Consider the following 24,674-nt stretch of genomic DNA (forward strand, 5'->3'; position numbering starts at 1 on the left):
CCGCATTACGCCAAACGGTTCTGCACCTAGACTACGACGGCGAAACAAAGCACCGTTCTACTAGAAAAGGGGAAGGACATCAGGGTGAGGACAGCCTACGATATGCCGTCCGGAAAGACACTTATGCAATGCAGACCAATCTCACCAGGACAACCTCTAGAGGGCGACAACAACCTCTCCCTTCGACGCTATGAACTCCTTCGCCTTGTTCTCTCTACCGAACGATGTCTTCCAATTGGTCATTGACCATATTGACGACTGGAGGACTCTACATGCACTCTCAATACATGCACTCTTCAATACATGCACATTTTTCCGCATCACACTAGAATGCTGTCCAAGAAGATTCATAAGGTATTGGAATGTCTACAATTACGTGACGGCTCCGATCCTTGCAGTGGCGCCGTCTCTCGCGCGTCGAAACAAAATCGACGATGCAATAGCATCTTTCGGACCTTCGCCCAGCGAAGCCGCACGCAGAATGGGGGTCGTGCTGAAACGCACGCCTCACAACCCTTTCCGAACGTGGATCTTGTCTCCTTGGTATCAGCCGGTCTCAACTCATCCGTACGACCCACTCGATCTTGTGGTTGGCAACCCGTTCTACAAGCACGAGGATTGCGGCCTTTGTGGCACAACGAAGCCACGACGCAAAATGAGTCAGGAAGAAGTACAGCCGGCGAGGGACCGGACCACTTCGCTGCCAAGTCTGCCGAATGGCACACCACTATACAGTCTGCGATACATATCTTCTCATTTGCCGCCGGTTGCCCGAGAGCTGTTCCGCCAGCTGCTGCAAGGCATGTGAAGTGAGGTCCTGAGGTTGAGTGGAAGCGCTGAACAGTTGTGTAACAAAGGTTGTGATGTGCCGAAATCAGTATGTCGTTTGCACCAAGATGCGTCTCAGCAGCAGGTGAAGCAAGCACTTCGGACCTTGACCTTACATGCACCTTGTTCCGGCTACGTACATTAGACAATGTCAAGCAATATTTGAAGACGAAGACAAACCAGTCTGCCGGCGACTATGCACTGGCCTTGAACCCATGAACGAGATAGACTACATTGCTGCCTAGACGACTGCTTGGATTTGGCTTAATTCGTCAATGTCATAGAGAACACGACAGAGCACTCCTCGTTGTGATTGATGGACCGTAACTGTCTACAAGTAGCGATTTAAATGGTTACGGGCTGCAACACGGGCAATGCGCTTTCAATTCTGCTGGAGCACCAGACATGCAATTCTGGCCTACCCTGATTGTCCTCTCTCAACCGACTAGCAATCTCATGGCGGACGTGACCCTAACTGAGCTTATACAGACCAATTGAGCTTTATACAGAGCTGCATGGCTGTTCTAGCTCAGGCAACGACTGTGACATGTGAGAACTGATATCCCGGACCATTTGGCTCGCACCCACACCAGCAAGATCCCGGTCCGTCGCAGGCTGGCTCAAGATCTTTACTGGTGACCACCCAAGCTACAGTCTCGTGTTCCGGGCAGGGTCTTCCTGATTTTCCCACCTCCTTTGCTCGATAGCACGCGTGGCACAGCTCCAGCTCTTTCTGCACCTGAGTGGGTGCATCGTCTTCACGGCACCAGCTCGTCTTCTTACAGACCCGGCAGACACCCAATCTCAACCCTCGCATTGGACGTGGCATGTATTGAACCCACTTATCCTTCCACGGCATCATAGGCGTGACGCCGGCATAGAAGCGAATGGTACTTCCTGTGGGTCCCTCCAAGGCCAGCTCGTTGACTCTGTCGATTGCTCGACCATGTATGACACAATCAATGCAGAATCTGCGACCTGATTTGCAGCCCTTAAGATTGTAGGAGCCTGTACTTTGCGCGATGAAGAAATTGCCTATTGGCTTGAAGGTGTTGCAGTAGTAGCAGGGCATGAAGGACTCGCTTAGGCCTTCCAAGAATCTCCAGGTGTTGGTCTCGGGGTCAATCTCTCTTGACCTTGGTGTGTCTCTTTCGAAGTTCAGGAAGAATTGCCTCATCTTCGTCTGACACATTGTGTCGTTCTCGATCAGTGCACGAAGGTCTCGTGAGATGGAACTGAAGATCGTGAGAGTGGGGAGGTCGTCGATGTTTTCGACGATCTTGCAACGCAATTCTGCGGGTAGATCCGTGAGCTTCGCAAGAGCAGAGAGGTCGGCGTCTTCCTTCAGATGTCTCTCTGGCATCGTTGGTGCACTGCTGGCTGCGGCCGTAGAAGTGCCTGTTGTCTCTTTGTGTGCTGAGACCATCTTCAGATATGATGAAGGCAGAGACGAACGAGGTTGTCGCAGGCGTCTGGGGGGATTTGTTCCACTTGACTATTTCAACTTGACGACGCGTTAGCTCCTGGTCTACAATGGCTCTGACTGTCACGTACCTTTGTTCTGAAGTTTGCTATTAGTCTCTCGATTCAAGAGCGGTCTGATTGAATTTCTGTTCAAGACCAAGCTCCTTGACCAAGAGGCGCTGAAAAAGACTTCTATTCGATGTGCAGAAAGAAAACACGTTGGGGGATGCCAAGCGGAGTTGGAAGAATGCACTTCGATAACGGCCGACAAATCCTTACGTCAGCAATTTTGCGCTGCTCAACACTCAGGAGGCTAGTGTCAGTGTTCGGAAATCACCTGTGAGGACATGCGAAAGCACAACAGCAGAGGAGAACCCCCAGCTACCAGCGAACACTACCGGATTGGCACTCAAGAGACGGAGCTCTACACTGCCTAAGCACCCCTGGTGATCTTACCTGTTGAGTACTTCGAATGGCGATGTCCCGCCCAAGTCTAATCTCTGGAACCAGATACCGTGATAGTACCATTTCGACCTCCTCGTCGACGTGTCTTTGAACACTGGAGAGCTTGGTTCCAAGATTCAAACCGCGACGCTCTTTATCCTGCACACCAAAGTATACACATCTTACAGGGTCTTAAGCTCTCCTGACGCCAGAAACAGGAACAAGCACAATATGTTGGACGTCTTACCCACCGAGCTTTTCGATATCGTCGTCAACTACCTCTCGCCAAGGCACGTTGATGTTGACCCCTACTATGGTCACATCCCTCGCGAATTTCGCCATACGCCCATCTACTTCCACGACCTCAAGAACATAAAGCAGACCTGCCAACGAACATACTACCTTCTCGGGCCTAGTCAGTATCTTCGCTACCTCTATGACTTTGAGCGCGCGTTGTGGGCCAAGCACGGACTACTTCACGATAGGAGTATAAGAATTCCTTTTCTGCGAGGCTATTACATTCGTTCCCGCCACGACTACATCTGCACAGACGTGGAAGGGTTGGACTGTCAGGATATTTCGTTGCAGTATCGGCTCGGGGCTCCGGTCTGTGCTTGGTACGAAGCAGGAGAGACAAGCATGGGAACCAGTCGAGCTCGCAAGACCTCAATTCGTGACTTCATTGATGCCGGTATCAGACATAATGACTGCACGCTCTGTGGTACAAATGAATCTGTGTTCAAGACAAGATCGAACAAGAGACAGACCAACTACAGATCACGAGATACAACAAATGTTCCGACTACAAGTCTAGAGGTAGCTGGAACAGTGCCAGTGTACAGTTGGTTCGAGGTAGCTGCTGGCTTACAACCTGCCGCTCGCGCTGTGTTTCTCGCTATGCTTCAAGAACTTCGATCGAAATGACTGCTCTTTTGCGTGTTCGAAAGCATAGAAGAAATTAGAACACGATATACATCAATTGAAAGTTCATGAACGAAATGCATTCTTATTGAGCAGTTTGAAAACTGCTACACACCAATGCCACATCGCCGTGACTCTATCGAGGACTCATCCTGTCCTCATCCAGGAGGACACCACTTCTCACTTGCGTACCACCGCCATCTGCAACAGACCCGTAACTCCACTACTTAGAGCTTAGCCTTTCTCTTCTTCATCCGCTCCAACCGATCAAACTCAGCATCCGCCGCCGAAAGTGCCGCCATAATGCTGTTTGTAGTCGAAGTATCCGCGTGTGGCAGCTGTCGTGGTCTTGGCGCCGACAACGCCCGCGGCGGAGCATTTAGCACCCACAACCTCCTCGCAGCCAAATAAGGCGCCCGAAAGTATCCAGGAGCGCGGAAAAGATTGTAGAAGAGGCGAGTGGCCTGCTCGAGGCTTCGCCAGACGGCAGCGGCTTCGCTGTCGATACCGAGGTACGACAGGATCATGAGGAGGATCTCCCGGGGAAGAAGGAGGAGGGGGCTGGCGGTGCGGGCGTAGGGGCCTGGGAGTTGGGCGAGAGGATTTTGGTCAGACATGACTGGTCGGTCTTGTCTGATTTTTGACTGCGGTGGTGGTTAGAGTCATTGTGATGTGATCAAGCTGGTAGTAACTCACAGTGTTGTATCGAAGGGTTCTTTGGTTTTGGATGCTTGACAGCTTGGACCTGTCTAGTGCTTGGTTCCCTTTGACCACCGTCAATTTTGTCTGGCTTCGGCGTGAGTGAGGATAGGAAAGCACTTACGGTAACCTTTTGGAAGAGATATATCTAATGCAGATATATACTTACTGCAGATCTTGCTGAGGATGGGAAGGCCTGGTGTACATATATCTGGTATGTTTTGTGGGTTAGGTTGGAAAGAAATGTTCAAGGGGATTAATTTTTCAGCACGACTATCAGTCACGGGCCGGCGGCCTGTCAGTGAAAGGGCTTCGACGACATTCTATCACGGATCGCTTCGAACGTTTGACCTTTCACACGTGGTCATACTCTTGTTACACTCCTATCGAAGATACCCTACAGACACGACCCAGCTGATTCAGCTTTAATCCTGGACCGTACCAGATACGCAGACAGTAAGCGAAGCTCCTGACACTCCGAGCTCAAAGCTCATGCTGATACGAAACAGAAATCCACAAGCACCGCATCCAAGACCACCCACCATGTCTGCCCAACAGTCCTCCTCCTCCTCCGCGGCCGCAAATGCCTCCAACCCCCTCGTCAGCCTTCCCACAGAAATCCAGCAAGTAATCATTGGAAATCTTGGCAACGATCTGCAAGCGCTGAAGGCTTTAAGGGCAACCTCGAAACACTTCTGGAATCTGTTTCGAGAGAATAGGTTTTGCAAGAGACAGCATAGAGATGTTGAGGTTGCGGTGTGGTTTCCTTTTGGTTGAGGGTGTGGGGAGATGTGAGAGGAGGGTAACGAGGAGGTGATGAGGTTATGAGAGGGGAGAGAACCGCAGAGTCAAGTCAAGGAACAAAGATGCAGAAATATGTTCGGCAATGATCATGAATTGGACGTCCTTGTCTTCTGCTTTGCAAGCTGTCCAGCTCGTGAGCCGTTCAACCTGAAATGCACGTGATCACGATTGCAAGAGCAAGCTCTGAAGGCCCTCTGCCTCTCTTGCTAGACGCTTTTGTTTTCCCACAGTTGGCCTACGTGATGCATTTCTGCCGCGGAACATGGGGTTCTCGATAAGGGTAGGTTCCTGGTCTTGCATGCTCGGGAAGATCACATCCTCGAAAGGCACTGGTATCCGGCCTTGATTGATGGTCGGGACAATGAGATGCTCGCGCTCGATGGATTCGGGCTTGTCCTCCCACTCAGCAGGCACTCTTAAATGAACCTCGATCTCGACATCATCCACGTTGCTATACTCGTCTGGATCAGGACTGCAGTCAACGACCTCAAAGCAGAAATCTTGGTATCGATCATAAAAGAGAGTGCCTGATACTTCGTGCGCGACGAACTTCCTGAGGCTCCCTATGCCAGCTGTCTTCCGCTCGATCAGTTTCGTGACCCACCGCGGCGTCATTGAGTGTGCCAAATGCCCACCAGGCCCGCTGAGCCTCCATATGCGCTCCCAGGCTAACTCGCCCTGCATAAATGCATCTCGAGCATCACTGGCACTGTAGAAGAGGCCACCATCATCCTGAATTCCAATTCCAGGACTTCCAATGTCGGCGGTAGGCGACGGAGAATCTCGCCTGCAGTAACCGCTCCATCCTTCTCAGCATTTCCAAACAGAAAGCAGCTTACAACGTGGACATCCTTGAGAGCTCGAAAGGAGGACAGATTAAGATACGTGCCGTCGCAATTTGTGGGACCTTCCGGAAGGTGGATAGTGAGTTTTTCGAGGCGGGCTGCACAATGCTCCAAGACATATTGCATATACATGGGTGAGGTAGTGGACTCTCCATATCTCCAATCGAAAGTGGTGTCATCGAACTGGTGGCTCTCATCCTCAGATAAGACGATACCTGGGACGCTGAGGTTCGTCAGCCCTGGTGCTAGTGCTGTGATCTGTCGAAGCACGTTTCCATCTGCTACAGGTCCACGTAGATGGAATTCGCTCAGGTTCGAAAGACTCGAGGCTGATCTCCCGTCTGTGCCGCTGGCAATGGCATCTGAGTCGAGACTTTGCTCGCGTGCACTGTCATGAAGCCCAGCGACTGCGTGTAAATGGAATTCCTCCAATGCCGGCAGCATGCAGAGCCTGATGAGCAGGTTGCCCTCGACGATTATATCCGGAATATCGTGGTCGTCCCCCAGTTGCAGAGTTTTCAGTTGTTGAAAATGAGAGGACTTCCAGTCAGGCAGGGAGCTGATTGAGCAGTTGAGGAAGTCGTAGCTGCTCAGGTCGAGGAGCATGTTCCGCACAGCGGACTGCGACAGAACGGTGACCATCAGTTCTAGTTGTTCGTCTGCATTCTCTAGGTAAGACCAGACGTGCGCGGTCTGTATGTATTCGAGGAAATTTGGGGCTTTGCTGCAGAGCTCCGTGAAGAGCTTCAGTCGTCGTCGATGCTTGACCCGAGTGGATCCAGCACCATGGAAGTGGTTCTTAGTCTCCTGCACAAATGCAATCTCCCTGAACATGCATCTCAATGCAACACTTTTCAGATGGCGACATGTGCATGCCACGTTGAGCAAAGTAGAAAGCAGGGGCTGGCGAAAGAAGTGATCGTTGTAGCATACATTAACGGTCAGATGGCTCAGAACGTTGGTCAATAGTTTCTCGTTAAGACTCAACAAGGAGGCTGACGAATTTGGTGCGCTTCTTGTATTCGATGCTTGGCTTTTGCTGCTTGGCCGTAGCCTCTTCGTGGGTCGACCCTCGAGCATGGTATGGATCTGTATTCTTTCCCGCTTCGTGGGCGAGTATGAGGCACACTATACTGAATCCTGCTGTTCTCTAAGTCTCACCTGGTTCGAGTCACGAACTTCGAGGAACGAAAATATGGGAGCTGCAAAAGTCTCTCGTCGAGAACATTGTTTGCTTCCCATCCAATCAGCTTCAGGTTACGTTTGTTTTGAGCAAGCGTGCTCTCCATCCCTGCGGCATACTGGCCTGACCAGGCAACAGTGGCAGGGTACATCGTAGACGTGCGCGCATGAATCTGATATCAGATTTTGTGTTGGCTGAAACCTGCCGGCAAAGACAGGATTGCACACCATTCAAGCTTGTCGGAGGAACGCAGTCGAAACGCTCGATCGAGACACCCTGCCACGCCGCTGCCTGTGGCATAGCAAAGGCCGCCTCCAGGTCAAGAGCGGCGAAAACCATGTAGAGTGCACCTCTGCAATGCTCACCTCATTGAAAAGAGTCGTGTACGCTGTTTCGTATCTCAGGAGGATGGCAGTGGTCTGAAACCACATTCGAGTCTCAAACAGCCCTAGCCGGATTTGGCTCTCGAGCCGGCCGGTCTGGCCCAATCGTGGCGATCGAATCTGCAATACTGCTGCGGCAAGTGGTAGCTGCATTGGCACACTCATTGTGTGGAGTTGCCGTTATGCCTGGCATGCCCATGATCGGCCTGATTTTCTGGACACCTTCAGCCTGGCCAATCTGGGAAATTCGAGCGCCGGTCCTGCTGCAACGGTAGATAGTGTGAATTGAAGGCCTGGTGGGCATGAGGTGGGGAATATAGATGGGCGTTTGACGGAAAGGATGTGTTATGCATATGTTGCCCTTGTCCGTGTTCCGGGCCTGAGTGTGCACTCATCTGCATACCAATATGTGCGGTGTTATGGCTGGTCTGGACCTGCAATTCTGGCATTGTCATGCTCCTCTGGCTTTCCGGAAATGTGGTGCTGAAGATTTGGTATGTGCCCGAGGACGGCGCCAATTCGGGCGCAGGCATGCTGCTGAAGCTTCGTCGCACTGCATCATGCCATGGTTCGATGCCTGGTCTGCTATATTGGAGGTGCGGATCATGCATTTGTGGCGCAGACACGCCGGCATGACTGGAATGCTGCTGCTGCTGCTGCTGATATATCGTTGCGCTCGGATCGGAAGGGAACCAGTAAGGATTGGACGGTATGCTTGGAGACTGATTATGCTGTGGATGGTGTACATTCTGCATATGGCCATGCACAGAATTATCAAGCCAAGTTGGCTGCTCGTGTTGATGCTCACTCCGGAGGACTGATGCTATTCCAATTAGCCTAGTCTTCACGCTCTTGTCAGCGGAAACTTACTTGGTGATGCCACTGACTCGGGCGCATTTTGCCAGACAACATTCGACACGGTGCTATCGGCCATGAACCCCAGACCGTAGGGCTTCTGTCTAGCTGATGCTACTACTTCTGCGGACGGAGGATCTTGTGATTCTGGCCGCTGGCTAAGCGGTTGTTCGACTCTTGGTTCAGACTTCGGTTTCCCGCTGTTTGACCCACTGCCTTCCACAGGGTAAAACTGACACTCTTTCTTCAGCCTGATGCAGTTCTGACATTGGCTTACGCTCTGGTCTTCTGAGGGTATGCAACGGATCTTTCGGTGCCGACAATGACCTACAGTAACATATCAGCCATCAAGCATGTCCAATTGACACAAACACTCTTACCACAAGCGACCGATGTTCTATGATAACCCAGTCTGTTCCGCTTCTTGCTCTCACTGCCTGAGCCAGAAGCATTTTCATTCTCAAGCGAAGGGCTGGCAATGTTCGACGACATCGGGCACATCATCAAAGCATTCAGGCGCTAACGATGTGGCTGTGAGAACTGGTGTATAAGCAGTACAATTCGGGACAATGCAGCATCAAGCATGAGAGCTGTTGGGAGATTCGCAGGTTGGGAGCTTTCATGAGTTCAATGCGCCAGCTGCGGCTGTAGGCGGTGGGCTGGATTAAGGTATGAGTTCCGAGTAGTGTTATTGTGTCGTAGCTGATGAAGTCTGTGCCATACAAATCCTCCAGGCGTTCACTTCCTTGTCCGGTAGGATGATATGCCTCTTAGGCACGTAGTTAACGCAGATTGTTTGATTTAGTTATCATATGTCGCTGAGTGACCCGTCGAGCATATACAGGAACAATGCACCATACGTGTAAACCAACCTCCGGCAAGTATCACTTTGATCAGGTATTCCAAACTGGATAGAAACTCGTTCACATGCGAGAAGTTGTCGAAGTGAATTGCCAATCCCACTCGTGATGGATGCAGTTGATCGGAAGGAATGCAGAGCACGGATGAGCTTGCATCAGAGACTCAGAGACCACCAGAGCTTTGCGGCGTCTAGACTGCGCTGGAAAGAGGAACATTCGACCAGAGACTGAATGGATGTAACCTGCATTGAAGAACGTCGTGTATGTGGATTGACTAGGGTTCCAAGACTTGGGGATCTTGATCGAAGCCTGAAAACAAGCGACGCTGCAAGACTGGCTGGCGGGTTCCGTTAGTTAGTGTTTGAGCAAGGTTGATTTGAGAAGGCCGATCACTGCCCACAGTTCCTTCGTTAGCAGTATGATCGTTAGCAACATGGTAGGCTTGACGTTCACAGGATGAATAAGGTCGGCTTGAGCCTGAAGATTCCGTGTTAGCCGCGAGAACCCTGTCTAGTGGCCAGACCATTTTCGTAATCGTGGCATTTCCGCCGTAAAATAGCAGAGGGTGGACCATGTGTTTTATCTGTAGAGTGTTAGCTCGTCAAGCTCCTGTGTGCTCAAAACTTTCAGCCCACCAGGGCTACACATGAGACACAGATCTTCTTTGCAGACTCTGAGGCCTGTCGTTCCGGTCATGCCTGCATCGACAGGCGCCATAATTTGCTCGGCTCACATAGATATAGTGAGCCAGGAGAGTGTTCTGGCATTTCGGTATCTTGTGTCCGATACAGCTTGATTCGGCCACTCACAGCGAAGCCAGCCTAGTGACTTCATGCAGGGTAGCGGTTGATACAGTAGGTCAGTATCAGGTCAGCTGGACCCACTCGTACTGTTCTAGCTGTTCTCGTATGGGTAGCAATCTTGCTCTATTTTATTGCATATGTGAGTTAACTAGGACGATGCACTTTCCATCATGCGCTCGCAGTGATAGTCAGCCTCAAGTTCGTCCTTTTCAAGTACGTATCAATCGATGGCCGATCCAATATGTAGGACAGGACCGTAGAGATGTGAGAATAACACTCTGGTGGAGGCAAAGTCTGGCGACGGGGAACTCTCAAGCGCCCTCGGCGCGAAGCCAGGGCGGTGCGCAAGTAGCACATGGCGAATTACTTCTCGAACTCTGAGCAACGATGTCCAAACTCAATTATGGTGGCAGAAGCTTGACTTCGTGTTCCCAGCTAATGTCCCCCAAGAAACCAAAATGCGCATTACAGGCTGGCTTCACGGGTATTAGGTCAGCCAGGTTGAGACTGTGCTGCCGACGACAAAACTTCCTGTCGATTAGTTGAGGCATATAGAGACATTTGCTGGTGTCTATTATTGGCAACAAGCGCGACTGCATGCGAAGTGAATGTTTCTAGTGACTCGAACCTGTACCCTCATGCAAGCCAACGCAAGGCTAGCTCTCAATGGCTCTGGTACTCTAGCGTGACCGTCGTTTTGGCTCCTTGAAGCTCGAGAAGTGGACATAGCGTGTATTGCCACGAGACTCATGCTGAGAAGCCCATTCAATTCCAGCCCGCTGTCTGAGCTTATAAGGACACTAGCAAACAAGGTTGCTTCTTGCGCCGCCGAAGATCATACAGTAGAACGAGCTTGGCACGAAGCACCGCCAGGTCTACGTAAGCCGGAACGCACTCCTTGACAAAACAGAAAGCCGGCGCCCCTCAAGCTGGCAGAACAATGAGTAGAGCACCTTGCGAAAAGTCGCCAGATTCGGCTGCTTGCGACGGCATCAAATGCTCGGTTACTTGGGTGCATGGAGCTAGGGGCGCGACACATTCGACGGTATCACGACGCAACCTCAAAGCCAGTCTGCGTAGTTGGCTCAAGACTGGCGGCGATAGATGGCATACATGCCGGCTTTTGTCCGTTGACGCAAGCAGCATACGGCGTTGACGAGCGATAGAGCTCAAAAGAACATCGGCAGGAATGGCTGACTATTGGTAGGTGACATAAGCAATAATATCCACATTTTTCGCTTACGACTTGTCATTCCCGACGCCAAGGAAGACTTTCCATCTGAACGGCAAATTGATGTCTCCAGTCTCTCGTTTCCTGACGACTTCGGCGCAAGTGACGTGCTCCGGCAGTGTACCTCTGTAGCGCGAATGCAAGAAGTGCCTGATAAACTTCATTGCTCTATATCGTGGATCATATGCCCCAAGAAGACCAAGACAACCGAGCGCTGGGGCTGCAAAGGACCCCATGTCGGATTCAGTGACTACTTAGGCGCGCCCTGGTTTTTGTGGTGAGTATAAACTTTAACTCCTATGGCATTGCAGCTTTGTACGATACAGCTTTCCAGCTAGGTCCCTTTACTGCGAGCCTGCCCAGGTCCAGAATCGTGGTCCAGAACATAAGCTATACACCCATGTACATGTGCACAGCTAGATTAATCGAGCGTGACCCAACTGTAGCATGTGGAGCTGTATGGAACGGCCGAGAAGAGCGGCAACTACCTGATGAATGCGTGTGACTGCTCGAACTGATATCCAGCATGGATTGCACCGAAGGTTCATCCAGCACACCATGTAACGACAGGATTCAACTATGTTTCTAGTCCTAGAGTAGACAGTATACCGCCGCACCATACCTCTTTGAACACGATCTGCTAGGTATCCTCGAGGTACGGCATCACTTCTATATCGAGGTTAGTAATATCGGTGAATTGTGTCGCTACCTGGAGAGGTGCCAACCAGGGTAGGTTGAGCCAAGAGTCATGGTGGTGATTGCTTACGTAGCTCGAGTAACCGTAATCCATGCTCTGTGATGCCATTTTCGTGCGCACATGTCCGGGGGTCGAATAAGCGTTCGGCCAGCCTAGCATTTGTGAGACCTCCAAGTATCATGGCCCTTCCCCCTTCGTATCTCAGGTCACGAGACAACTAGTAAATCAGATAGCTACTCTTTGGGAAGACTGGAAGATTTGATGCTCATGCTCATCTCGCAGCATAGGTCAGTCTTCGGACTTTAGCCACGATGCCATCGATTGTACGAAATGGCAGGGTAGTGGTTCTGAAACATTTCGTGCGGCGAAGTCCTCATGCTATGAGCTTGCCAGAACCCAGATGTGCTCTGCAGCCTGCGCGCTTCGAAAACAGTAAAGAGCTTTTCGTCTGTCCTAGCACCTGGAAGGATCTAAACGCGACATAAACATAGTGTTTGCTGTTCTGTGAACGGTCAAAGATGCAGGAAGTTTGAAGACTGCCGTTGAAGATGGGTTCGATGTAACTTAAGGTGCGAATAAAAATGTGACATCGTGCATTGTTCAATTTCTGGCTTGTGTTAGACAGCGCAGCACGATCGTTCCTGATCCACCGCGATGTCCTTGATACATCCAAAGTTTCTACGAGGATACAGCAAAATGAACTGCGCGATCGAGGTTGAATAGCCATGTATTACTCGATTGCAAAGCGCAAAATGGTCTCAAGAGCAGCAGTCCTTGGCACGTTCGTCACCTTGCTTTTTCTCTACTACAACACCCCTTGGGTACAACAAGCCCTATGCCCATCAGACTCGCCAGGGTATCTGACTTACATCTGTCCAGATGCACTGGAGCAGACATGGAATCTGTTCTATCACCTTGGCGGCAACGGTCCTTGGATCCCGAGAAGACCAGAGAGTGGTTCAGAACAGTTGCCTCTCAGCTGCGAGATTGACCAAGTACATATGATGTCTCGGCATGCCGAACGATATCCAACCTTGAATGCCGGAACTCGACACATAGCTCTGCTTGCCAGGTTGCAGGCGCCAGGCGTGCAGCTATCTGAAAGCCTTGAATTCCTGAAAGAATGGACTTATTTTACTAACATTAGTGACCCGTCATTCGACGACCTTACCGACGCAGGCCCGTATGCGGGAACTCTACAATCCTTCAACACTGGCAAAAAGCTACGCGAACGGTATGATCACTTAGTCAAAGCTGACCAAACGGCAAACTTCTGGACTTGCAGCGCAGCAAGAGATATCGAAACAGCTAAGCACTTTGGCAATGGCTTTTTCGGCGCCACATGGGAGGGCGATGCCTCAGCGAAACTACAAATCATTCCTGAGACGGCCGACCGCGGAGGAGACACACTGACACCGGGCGATACATGCCTGAAGTATGTCGAAGACGAGGTAAACGGTCATGACCGTGGATACGCAGAGCTGGTTGCATGGCAAGAAGTCTTCACGAAGCCAATATCTGAGCGGCTGAAAGCTCACAGCGGCGGCTTGGACCTCAGTCCGCTGGAGATCTACGGCATGATGGAGCTGTGTGGTTTTGAGATTCTCGCCCGTGGCTCAAGTCCTTGGTGCAATGTCTTCTCGCACGAAGAATGGCTGGACTTCGAGTATGGACGAGATCTATTACACTTTTACAGAGCAGGTCCGGGCAATGACTTTGCAGGAGCCATGGGCTGGTTGTGGCTGAATGCGACGACGACACTCCTGGCCGACAGCAAGGCACGTGGCGTCTACTTCAGCTTCGTCCACGATGGCGATATCGTTCCCCTTCTTGCTACTCTTGGCATCCTTGATGAAGCGAAGGGAGCAGGCTTTCTGCCGAACAAAATGAGGAAGTCGGGCCGGAAGTGGAAGACGAGCGATGTGACGCCCATGGGAGGCAGAGTCATCTTTGAGAAGGTAACATGCAACAACACTGGGCTCGGTCAGAACTTACGTCGGTCGTACGTGCGGCTCTTCATCAATGATGGTATTGTAGACCTGGAAAAGAGTATGATGGCTGGAGGAGTCGCGAACAGTGTGGGCATGGCACAGTGGGCAGATATGGTACGCAAGAAGGGAGAGAAGTTCGGCGACTTCAGGGAGGTATGTGGTTTGACGAAAGACGCACCTTCGAGGATATCATTCTTGCAGCCTCAGTATCAGTGACTTGTATGACCTCGAGAAGGATCCAATAGCAGCATAGGTAGAAATCAAGAACCAAAGGACTTCTCTATTTTAGGCCCTGGCTCGCCCGAACGAAGCTTTTCGCGTACCTTGCAGCCTCTAAATTTAGCCCCTAAGCCATGATCGAGATCTGCAATTGTGCATGTTTCAGCTGCTTAAGCGAGAAAGTGCTGATCTGTTTCATGCCTGAGCTGATCGTCCCTGCAGCTGTGATTGAAACGTGACGACGAATGCATTGTGCAAAAGTGATGGTCGATGGAATGTTCGCAGCTCAACGTGTCGCCGTGAAAGCTTTCTTTGTTCTCTGATCTGCATGTAGTCAGCACTACATCGACTCAAGCCCACGTCTGAGCTTTGAGACCAATACACTACCCGTTCAATAAGAAATTGGTCAATACGAAATTGGTTGCTGGCATATACACAACATGGCGGAACTACAAACACCCACAGAAGGTTCACAGATGAGCACGAATGGTGTTGTGTCGAAAGGCGCAGAGATGCAGACAGTCGGAGACAATGCAGACCTCTTCTCGGAGTCTCTCATTTCTCCTGCGGTGAAAGCCAGTCTGCAGGAAGTGGGCTACACTATCAGACCGCTGAGGAGAAGCGATTACAGCACAGGTATGGTTTCTGAGCGCGTACTTGGTGAGGATAGCTGATCTTCTACTCAGGATACCTCGACTGCCTCCGAGTGCTCACAACAGTTGGCGAGCCCTCACAAACAGCCTTCAACGAGCGATACGACTTCATGGCCTCGAGAAATGACACATACTACATCCTCGTTATTTGCGACTCCGCGTCAAAGGTGGTTGGGACAGGTGCGGTGTTAGTTGAACGGAAGTTCATTCACAATATGGGCATGGTTGGCCATATTGAAGACATTGCGGTGGACAAGAACCAGCAGGGAAAGAAGCTAGGTCTGAGGATTATACAGGCTTTGGACTACGTTGCTGAGAAGGTTGGCTGCTACAAGTGCATTCTGGACTGCAGCGAGGCCAACGAGGGTTTTTACGTGAAGTGTGGGTTCAAGAGAGCAGGCCTGGAAATGGCACACTACTACTGATCGCCTGGCGGTAGCAGGACGAGAGACAAGGCATGATTCTTCGGCAAGGAGATATCTACAGGACAAGGGCCTATAGGCATCAGACCAGCAAGATATAGATTACAGGAGACATTTCATAGAAGAGGCAGCATGGAACAGCTTCCATGAAGCCCCCAACTGCCCACCGCATCATCCAAATAGATAACACCCTCCCTATACTGTTACGAAGTCCTGGCCTTTTGCTCCTACCTGTCCTATCGTGCCTGCCATCTGGCATCGAAGGGCGGTGCATGCAGGCAGTAAGGCATCAAGCTCTACAGAAATACGCTAAGATAAGATAGTAGTAAGGATTTCTCGAAAGCCATTCCCCGATCGTACTCAACTTCCTTTCCACCTGCGATGCTCCTTTACCGTTGTGACGTCTGTGCAACGCCTCTTAATCGAGCTCATTCGACTCAGTCGCTGCTACTGCGATTACAGTCAAAGTATGAAACGGTAGAGCAAACAAAGGTAATCAGCTTGCTCATGTTGCTGCACACCATGCTAGCAATCGACCACCGTTGACTTCTTCGTGTTGGAAGAGGAATCTCGGCTACTGTCATGCGATCTTGACGATGCTCTGAGCCGATCTGCTTGTGTCTCTTGATCAGGCATCAATTGTTGGCTTTACCACGGTAGCGGCTTTGCTGTCTTTGCGAAGTAGTATGCCAACGGCATGCATTCGTGCCTATGTGAGATCCAGCTCAACTCAAGACAAGCATACGCGGCTCACTATATGAAAACTTAGTTCGACAAGATTGTGGTTGTGGCTTGATGCAGCTTAGTATCTTACCCACATGACTGCGCGCTGTGGACAAGGGAGCACAGCGGCGACGGCGCATGGGACCGGGACAGGTACGCGGCATAGCAATGCAAGCTCCTGAGACGTTAACTGCAAGCAAAGCAGGTGATTATACGTGTTGATTTGTTGCCCACTGCACACTTCTCAATCACATCAAGCCATGCAAGAGATGTGGAGAAATGCCTCCGTGCCGCATCGCCTGGCCGCGGCCTTCAAATATCGTGTGTCATGAAATGTGGCCATCTATGGAAGAGCGTGCTGCAGTCTCACAAGGCAGCAGCGCCGCGAAGCTTTTCTCCTGGACAGGATGTGATGACGGTCCTTCTCAGCACATTCGCTAGCCGCCTAAGATCACGTTGCCAACTTGCAATGCCAATATGGTGTGGAGACTGGGAATTGTGACTTACATCCTGCCAATCGGGACCTCGACATCTACAATGGGCACCAATGTAGTGTGAAGGACTTGAAGGCCGACATTTACGAAGTTTGAGCGAGGCGGTAGGGCCTTGTACCATCTGTGCATGGAGACCTGGCACAACAGTTGCCTTCTCGGCCTCATGAGTACTCTGGGAACATCAAGCGGCAACTTGCAAGCACGGCGATCAGGCTTTCTTGTCTGTGGAGCAAACCACATGACTATACTGCCGTCAGTCATGTCGTGAGAGAAACTTGCCCGGCACTCGAAGTCTGGTACACTACTCGATACACGAGTTGCAAAGCCACAGAACGACATAATGGTTTCTCAGCAGCCTGCTGATGCCTATTCGAAGCAGAATTGAATTCGTCATCGCGAGCTCGGCATTGGTCAGAGCAGCCGACCATGATATACTTGTTTTTGTGGGATCAAGACAGGCGCCAGCCACCGGCTACGAATTGTGGTGATTCAAGAACTCTCAGCTTTGCCTCTCAGGTGACCGTGGCTACCAATCAAGGCCAAGCACACCCACCATACTGAACCAAATGCACACGGATAAGGCAAACAGCAGCATCAGCCTCTAGTACCATGGGCGTGGTATGATAATCCAGATCTGCTCAAGGCTCTGATGACGGTTGCTGTGCATCGAATTCGTGACAATAATTGCCAGCCGTTCAGCAAACGTGGCATAAATTGCAGTTCACATGATCTGGATGGTTTGATCCAGACACTTAGTCCGGCTTGTTTAGCAGCTTCGACCAATCATGGGCGACTTTGCTCGATTTGTCCCTCTTGGTGCTCATTGTCTACCCTGGATACGTCCAGTCACCAAGGTTTATGCTTTTCTCGATGCAGGACAAGTCTGGCAACCTGCTTCGCCCTGCTTGGATGCAGAGTTGTGCCTGATACAGCAGCCGGGGTCGTACAATGTTATGGTATCGGGTTATTACGTGCGATGTTCATCCGGCCCGAGCACAGCGAGACGGACCACGAGATTATGCGCTGACATATCAGGAGAGCATTCGGAGACGTGGGTGAGAAATCGCCTCGGAACAACGATTATGCTGCCAAGATTGGTGGGACATGACTGGCCACTCGCAAATCAAGTCGGGAAAAGGCCCGGCAACTGTCAGCAAGACCATCGAGAAATCGAGCCTCATCGAAGGCAAATGGCCAAGTGCAGTTCCAGGCGAGTTGGCCCACGTCGCTCTGATTCGTTTCAAGTGCGACACCTCATCTTGACTCACCTGCGCCCATTTCCTTCCAGCTTGCAATTCAGGCGTTCTCACTGGCTAGCCGCCACCAACTCCATCGTTTTCGTCATCTTGTTGCATGCGCAACACCTCTTTGCCGACTTGTGCAGGCAGCCATGCTCAGTCCTTGGACATGAGTGTCACCTGCCCGTTGATTTCGTCCGTCCGCCCACTGTTGCACCCATCATATACGCGTACGGCGCCCACTACGATTCTGAATTCATGATATGTGATCATGTACATCGCAAAAGGCAGCAGTGCTAAAACTGAATGGAATAGTTCCATTTATGTTACGCGGCACAAAGGAGCAATTTTGGAGTTTTCACTGAAGGTGTGCAATGCAGCGATTTCGGCGGGTACCGACAACTGGAGGCCAACGACCAGTTGGCCTATGCCGTTTTCTAGGCCATTGGTTGTTGCTCAACTATTCAAGCGAGACATAGTTGGCAATGGTTCAGTTGAAGGTGTGGTGGCTAGCGATCTGGTACTGCACATATATTGGGTACCACGATATTCATAAAGTTGCCGTGGAATGATGGCGCCTGCCTAATCCTTGGTCATTGCGGCTTCTTGCTCGAGCGACTTCCAACTGTCAAGTGCTAAAGACTATGCGCGTTGCGCAGCATCTAAATCGTAGAAGCGTAGTTTCTCAAAGTGCAAGGCAGCTCAATCAAGATGTGCAGCCTATTATTACCAATGGATGTGCTGCCTGCTTGCAAATGTAGGTGGCGCGAAACAAAAAGGATTTGCTCCAGATGTGAGGCGTTGACGGTTCGGAGACGTGCCCAACTTGAGTCATGCCTCTCCGATCAGCCCCAGCGCCCGGTCGCCACTGCCCTCCCGAATAAGAACCAATGTTCCCCAGTCGACTTCCGGCTTCTGACTCCCCAGACCGAAGCAACCATGAGAACGATGAATAATTATAGCGCTCGAACGAGCAACAGGGACTGAATCGTAAGTGCACCAACATCACAATACTAATACTTTGGCTCTGCTTGAACCAGAATGCGACAATCGTGCGCGCACTTGCGCCTGCCGCATATATAGGCATCGATCATACGCAGCTAAAGCACTCGAGCATTCGCTGACTCAATATGAAGACCACAATTGCAATACACGCAACTAGAGTCATCACTCTCGCCACAGAACATTCTCAGGCGCATTCAAGTACCTCATTAAAGATACGATTACATCCTACTCGACCGCCTTAATACTCCCTCTACTTAATCAAGCAATACTCGAACCCCAAACCCCGGTATCGCGACCTTATTAGCCCCCTCTCTCAACCAGAAGCTCATTGTTCCAAGACGCACGTACCGTGGAAGACACAAAGCGCATCCACCTTCAGCAGCAAGAGACTCGATCTTCCATCACCTTAACCGCAGGAGCCTGGTGAAGAGTCACCTAGGACACTCTTCTACTTTTCAACTCCTCTTTACAACACTCTCCACTCCTTATTAATACAAAAGGATAGCCATGATTTTGGGACGAAAAGAACACTCTGAACCGAAGCGACCTGTCAACAGCCCACCACCAGACCTGTCTACACTAGATACTTCTAGTGACGAGCATACAACATCAATATCTGTTTCGTGGCGCACTGGCTTCGTTTGAACCAAAGCTCCTACGCAGATATTACTTTACTTGGGTCTGACCACGTACTCCAAGTCAAGTGCTCGAGGGTTGTTTGACAGGTTGGTGAAGGCCACCATTCGTTACCCGTTTGTTTTCTCTTACACACAAACTCGATCCTTCTTCGACTATTTGAAGCGCATTCGCTTTTAGCAGTCGTTGTCAGGACATTCGTTACATTGAAAAGATAATACCACAAAAGAGAATGACCTACGACTCATTCTCCATCAGCCAATTCCCAATCGGACAAGATCCGGATGCATATCTGGGCTCAAGTTCTGGTCCGTTTCCACTGCCGTACAATGGAAATGTGAAGCAGCCGGCTTTTAACAACAACTATCATGTGGGATACGATAGATACCTTGGGTTCGAAGATCTCTCTCAGAGTTCATCGGAAGACTCATGCAGTCAATCATCGGATTCCACCATACCAACATCCCCTCTTAGCAACTCATCCGATGACATCGGGGACAAAAGCTATGGCGCCGTAGCCGACCTCAGCTTGTCCTCAAGCGAAGATGACAGGTCGCTGCTGGCCTCTCAGGTCTCCAGTGAGCAACAGCAAAGGTGCAGATGGCAGACCGACAACTTGGCGTCATGGAAGGATGTGAGCAAGGGCATCGTGCAAACGGCCCCGCAAAATAATGCTTCGGCATGGAAAGATGCCTCAAGTTCATCCCGCATTGCCACTCCGACAGGCCCAACTGCTGGTCCTGCTGCGAAGCATGTCACACAGAATGTACCCTACCGGCCAAAAGCGAGTGGTAAACCACAGGCCTCATGCACGACTGTCCAAGAAGCATTGCCCGCAATTCCGTTAGATACATCACGTGTTGCCACCGATGTACAACGGTCGAGGATGCGTGTGCAACCTGATACACAAGCTGAGTTCTTTCAGAGTCGTCGCCGTGGCCAATCCACCAGTGGAGCCGCAGGCCCTCCGCGGCTCCGAAGAGATACCGACCATACGGATGCCATTGTGAAGATGATTGTTCTGTTTTGCACGAATCTCATTTATTCGATTTGGCCGGGCCCTATGTTCGGAACCGATGCAGGTGCGCAGCAGAACGGCTCGAATGTTCTGCCACTCCAAGTCTTCATCACGGAGACTTTGAGACGATCCAAAACAAGTTACTCGACGTTGCAGATTGCACTTTACTACCTCATCCTGCTCAAGCAATGCTTGCCGCCATCCACTAGCCAATCTGGCCAGGGCTGTCGCGCGATGCAATGTGGAAGGCGTATGTTCTTGACAGCCTTGATATTGGCCTCGAAGTACCTACAGGATCGGAATTATTCCGCTCGGGCCTGGAGCAAGATATCTGGTCTCCCTCTCAAGGAGATCAATGACAACGAACGAAGATATCTCAGCATCGTTTGCTGGGATCTCCATGTGCCAAAGGACACTTTTGAAAATTGGAGCAAAATTGTCCTCAACGTGTGCCGGCTTTCAATGGATCCAGACACATGCGGACGTGGCTTTGATCAACAGCCACCCGGCCCCGGCACTGGACCTGCAGGACAGAAGTGCTTTTTGCAGAGCATGTGTAAGGATGGCCTCAATTCCTTGCGAAATTGGTGGCTGTCGAACCTGCGAGGCCTTTGCACAGATGTGATCAAATGCCCAAAGAAAACTGAAGGCTACGTTTCCACGATCATGCCATTCAGAGAGCACTCTTTTCTGGCTAGATCAGTCTTCGATAGTCCTTTGCAAGAGGGTTTCAACGACAGCACCTTAGAAGAAGAAACGACTCGCGCTTTCGAATGTCTGCCGAAGCTTCCAAGTACTGAACGCATTTCGAACTTCCCCAACGTCAACGAGCGTTTCAACAGTCCTGCAGTGACTGCGGCAATTCCGCCACGACCTATTCTCGCAAATTTGCCGACTCCACAAACCACACCCCGTACCGATTTGTCAAGCATGTGGACACCACAGTTTGGTAAGCCAAACTTGCGATGTCGAGCTTCTGCATCTGCATTGGGCAACATTGATAAGGGTCGATGTCCCATGGCTAATCTGGAGACATGTCCGCCACCTCAGCCTCGCCACTGTGCTCAGACTCAGCGCTCGTGGAGCGAATATGAATCGGCACCAGCCCAGCATATGCCGGATCGATCATTGACCTCATCTCCGGAGAGTGTTGCTTCTGATATCTTCTCGATGCCTTCAAGATCTCGATCGTCATCGATTTCTTCGACCGCCTCGTGGTTGACTTCGGCTTCCTCCTCGACCGCGCCACCGGACAAGGAACGTGCAGAGAGGTTCTCTCAACACCTTAACTCCGTGCAACAGCAGTCGTCGTCACAGTATGTGCAGCAAGTTGCTGGGCGAAGGCAACAATCCGTTCCTAGACGACCTGCTGCGTCCACACTACAAACCATTGATCGTCCTCAAACAGCGTTCAAAATTTTCAGTCATCCACAAGCACAATGCATCAGACCAACTTCGTCCAGTCGGCTTTCTGCGCCTGCAAATCAAATGATTGACGAAGGTTATGTCACTGACGACGCTACAAAGTACTCTCGAGAAGCCTTCGAGAAGGCAACAGCCGCTCAAGCGCTTGCAGAACTCCAAACCAGCCAGGACATCGAGCAATGCTCGAGTACATCCACTTTGCCTTACAACAAGACCCAGAGTCTTCAACCAAAGGAGGCAGAAGCTAGCAAGACCCAGATGCTCAAAAGATGCCGGTCTGAGACCTTAGAACATTGCCAGCAGACACGAGAAGAGTACAGAAAATGGCACAACCTGATGAATCATATTCCAGAAGACGAGCGACTCGACTTCGCCGAATATTGCGAAGCTCGGGATGATCCTTCGTCTTTGCAGGAAACCACGAAGCAAATACAACGACCATTGGAACCATACTTACAGCCAAGGATGCCTGTACAACATGCAACCCAGAACAAACGATTCGCGCTTCAGGCGCCACGCTCTGCAGCTGCGGAACTTGCTGGCATTAATCTGAAGCGCGGCATTGTTTTGGGGAGGCTAGGCAGTGTCTACTAGCATGTCCTCTTCAGACTTGTGTATGCCTGTGTCAGATTTATGTCGAAGTTTCGGAAGGACTACTGAGCACAAATGTCGAGATGTGCGACTATCACCCCATCCTGACTTTCCACCCGTCAATGGTGGGAATGCCATCCTTCGAGGACGATATCAGAGGAGGACTCAGAACCAGCGCAATTAGTGCTGACTAACCTGTCTACTATGTGAACCTAACCCTTACAATCGAAACCGCAGTCACAACTACAACACAACCGCGACCGATCCGTGTGTTCACTGGTGCATATATTCGGCGTCGATCTGTGTCCGACCCGCAGCAGAGGGGAAGACAGGCGTTTGATCTCAATGGCCTTGAGTTCTACGAGTGAATAGCATCAATTGAAGCATTTACATAATCCTCATTTTGTCTTGCTGCTGGTTCGAAGACCGCTTTGTGATGTGATTGATCTCGCCTGTATGACGAACATTGCAATGTCTGGTTGTGGCCATATCTTACTCCGTTGCTTGATTGTCCCACCATCGACGACTATTGATCAGCCCACACGAACCATCCGTTGAGCTCACACTCGTTAAAGGCGAAACCCAGCGTGACCTACGGCTACCATTTGTTGACGACTTTGATCCGTACTGCTGCCTCCGCTCAGCCACAACCCATATCTGCGCACGATTCTTTGCTCCTCATGAGTGAGCGATTTATTCAAGCAGCACGTCTTCATAATCATAAGTTTCCAATGAACGGCTGCTCTGTTCTTTCGCCTTCAGCCATTACCGTAACGGATACCGTCGTCTCCTCATCGCACGACGAAGCTGCGTGTTACGTAACTGTCAAGTAGGTAAGTGCACACCTCCTCATCCATTTCCTAGGCTTTCAGTGCCTCCTCCCTATCGCTACATCAGCTACGCCCTCCCTCCAGGGTGAGGTAGTGGGCGTGTCAGAAGACCAGAGTATACACCACCTCGGAGGTGTTAGTGCAGACACGACTTTTTACATGCCAGCTACATACGTTTGTGCTGGATTGAACCTGACAGACAGACACCACCTGGCGCCCCTGCATTTCACGATAAGGCAGGTGCGGTCTACTCATGAGATAAGAACTCACGCCTGCAAACTAGGAAGGCGCGACCGAAACCGAACCGATGAGGGAGACGAAGTAGGTACAGGTGGATAAGGGAGGTACAACCAAGGTACGTAGATCGGTGAGGAAGCCGCTACCAGAAGTAGGAAGGCGCGATGTATCCAGGCAGGCACGATGTAGCACGAGGGAGGCACGGCTAAGACAAGCGAGGAAGGTATGACCCGGCGTGGGATAGAAGGAAGTCGCAAACTCTATAAGTAGGGAAGGTACGACCTACGAGGAGGAAGGTGCGACTCATTCCAATCACGCGGGAAGGTGCCGTCGCAGGGTGGGTAGGCAGGCACGACTGAGGGTAAGGAAGGCACGACCCAGATAAGGACACGAGGAAGGTGCAACCTACAGTGTTAAGGAAGCTACGATCAAGGGACAGTAGGGGAGGTAGGTGCGACCTAGACTGGCAGGAAGAGTAGGTGCGACCCACAGTGATCAAGAGGAAGGCACGACCATAGAAGGAAGGAAGGTGCGACCTAGAGTAATGAAGAGGAAGCCGCCACCCAAGCATGCCGGAGTCGCAGGCGCAACTGCCACTCAGCCATTAGGTAGGCAGGCGCGATCTGGCCCGGATTGTGTTCATTGAGGATGCACGACTAGGCAAGCAAGGAAGGCACGACCGGTCGTGCCGAGGAGGCTATGGTCAATGTAGGCGAGGCAGGTGCGGCCTAGATTGTCAGGTAGGCAGGGAAGACACGGTCCAAGGTAGTAGGGAAGGTACGGCCCAGAGTAATCGAGAGGAAGGCGCGATTCACAATGATAAAGAGGAAGGCGCGATCATAGGGAGTGGAAGGCGCCACCCAAGCATGCTGGGAAGGCAGGTGCGACCTGACCTGTATCGTGTCCATAGGGAAGGCACGACCTAGGTAGGACCCTCTAGATGAGGCAGCTACGACTCAGGCATAGGCAGGCAGGGAATGCGCGACTCACAACGTGGAAGGCGGCACCGTGGATATGCGGAGGAAAGCACGATCCGGTGATAGTGAGATGGAAGTCACATTCGGGAGGAAGACGTGGTTAAGCGCAAGCAGGGGCAGAACCGCATGGTCACAGGCACAACTCGACCTGACGAAGCGTGAATGAAATGACTTACGGCTTATCCCATGGGTCGGATG

General features: G+C 51.1%; 9 protein-coding genes across 9 annotated transcripts; 5 read left to right on the forward strand and 4 right to left on the reverse strand.

Annotated features, from left to right (window-relative positions):
- Positions 1-190: 190 nt before the first annotated feature.
- On the forward strand, positions 191-808 carry PMZ80_005834 (uncharacterized protein; the record flags this gene model as incomplete). The annotated part of the gene is made up of 1 exon (XM_064874251.1): positions 191-808. One exon carries the CDS (start codon positions 191-193, stop codon positions 806-808), a length of 618 nt encoding a protein of 205 aa, XP_064729973.1.
- A 549-nt stretch (positions 809-1,357) lies between these two features.
- On the reverse strand, positions 1,358-2,254 carry PMZ80_005835 (uncharacterized protein; the record flags this gene model as incomplete). The annotated part of the gene is made up of 1 exon (XM_064874252.1): positions 1,358-2,254. One exon carries the CDS (start codon positions 2,252-2,254, stop codon positions 1,358-1,360), a length of 897 nt encoding a protein of 298 aa, XP_064729974.1.
- A 1,630-nt stretch (positions 2,255-3,884) lies between these two features.
- Positions 3,885-4,274, reverse strand: PMZ80_005836 (uncharacterized protein; the record flags this gene model as incomplete). The annotated part of the gene is made up of 1 exon (XM_064874253.1): positions 3,885-4,274. One exon carries the CDS (start codon positions 4,272-4,274, stop codon positions 3,885-3,887), a length of 390 nt encoding a protein of 129 aa, XP_064729975.1.
- A 625-nt stretch (positions 4,275-4,899) lies between these two features.
- Positions 4,900-5,133, forward strand: PMZ80_005837 (uncharacterized protein; the record flags this gene model as incomplete). Its single annotated transcript, XM_064874254.1, has 1 exon — positions 4,900-5,133. The coding sequence occupies one exon, from the start codon at positions 4,900-4,902 to the stop codon at positions 5,131-5,133; it is 234 nt and encodes a 77-aa protein (XP_064729976.1).
- Positions 5,134-5,322: 189 nt separating this feature from the next.
- On the reverse strand, positions 5,323-5,775 carry PMZ80_005838 (uncharacterized protein; the record flags this gene model as incomplete). The annotated part of the gene is made up of 1 exon (XM_064874255.1): positions 5,323-5,775. The coding sequence occupies one exon, from the start codon at positions 5,773-5,775 to the stop codon at positions 5,323-5,325; it is 453 nt and encodes a 150-aa protein (XP_064729977.1).
- A 53-nt stretch (positions 5,776-5,828) lies between these two features.
- Positions 5,829-6,839, reverse strand: PMZ80_005839 (uncharacterized protein; the record flags this gene model as incomplete). The annotated part of the gene is made up of 1 exon (XM_064874256.1): positions 5,829-6,839. The coding sequence occupies one exon, from the start codon at positions 6,837-6,839 to the stop codon at positions 5,829-5,831; it is 1,011 nt and encodes a 336-aa protein (XP_064729978.1).
- Positions 6,840-12,769: 5,930 nt separating this feature from the next.
- Positions 12,770-14,224, forward strand: PMZ80_005840 (uncharacterized protein; the record flags this gene model as incomplete). The annotated part of the gene is made up of 1 exon (XM_064874257.1): positions 12,770-14,224. One exon carries the CDS (start codon positions 12,770-12,772, stop codon positions 14,222-14,224), a length of 1,455 nt encoding a protein of 484 aa, XP_064729979.1.
- A 443-nt stretch (positions 14,225-14,667) lies between these two features.
- GNA1 (Glucosamine-phosphate N-acetyltransferase-like protein) lies at positions 14,668-15,305 on the forward strand (the record flags this gene model as incomplete). Its single annotated transcript, XM_064874258.1, has 2 exons — positions 14,668-14,863; positions 14,914-15,305. 2 exons carry the CDS (start codon positions 14,668-14,670, stop codon positions 15,303-15,305), a joined length of 588 nt encoding a protein of 195 aa, XP_064729980.1.
- Positions 15,306-19,630: 4,325 nt separating this feature from the next.
- Positions 19,631-22,435, forward strand: PCL5 (PHO85 cyclin-5; the record flags this gene model as incomplete). Its single annotated transcript, XM_064874259.1, has 1 exon — positions 19,631-22,435. The coding sequence occupies one exon, from the start codon at positions 19,631-19,633 to the stop codon at positions 22,433-22,435; it is 2,805 nt and encodes a 934-aa protein (XP_064729981.1).
- Positions 22,436-24,674: the final 2,239 nt, after the last annotated feature.

Source organism: Knufia obscura (assembly GCF_036327395.1).
Source record: "Knufia obscura strain CCFEE 5817 isolate CBS 148926 chromosome Unknown scaffold_6, whole genome shotgun sequence".
Lineage (NCBI taxonomy): Eukaryota > Fungi > Ascomycota > Eurotiomycetes > Chaetothyriales > Trichomeriaceae > Knufia > Knufia obscura.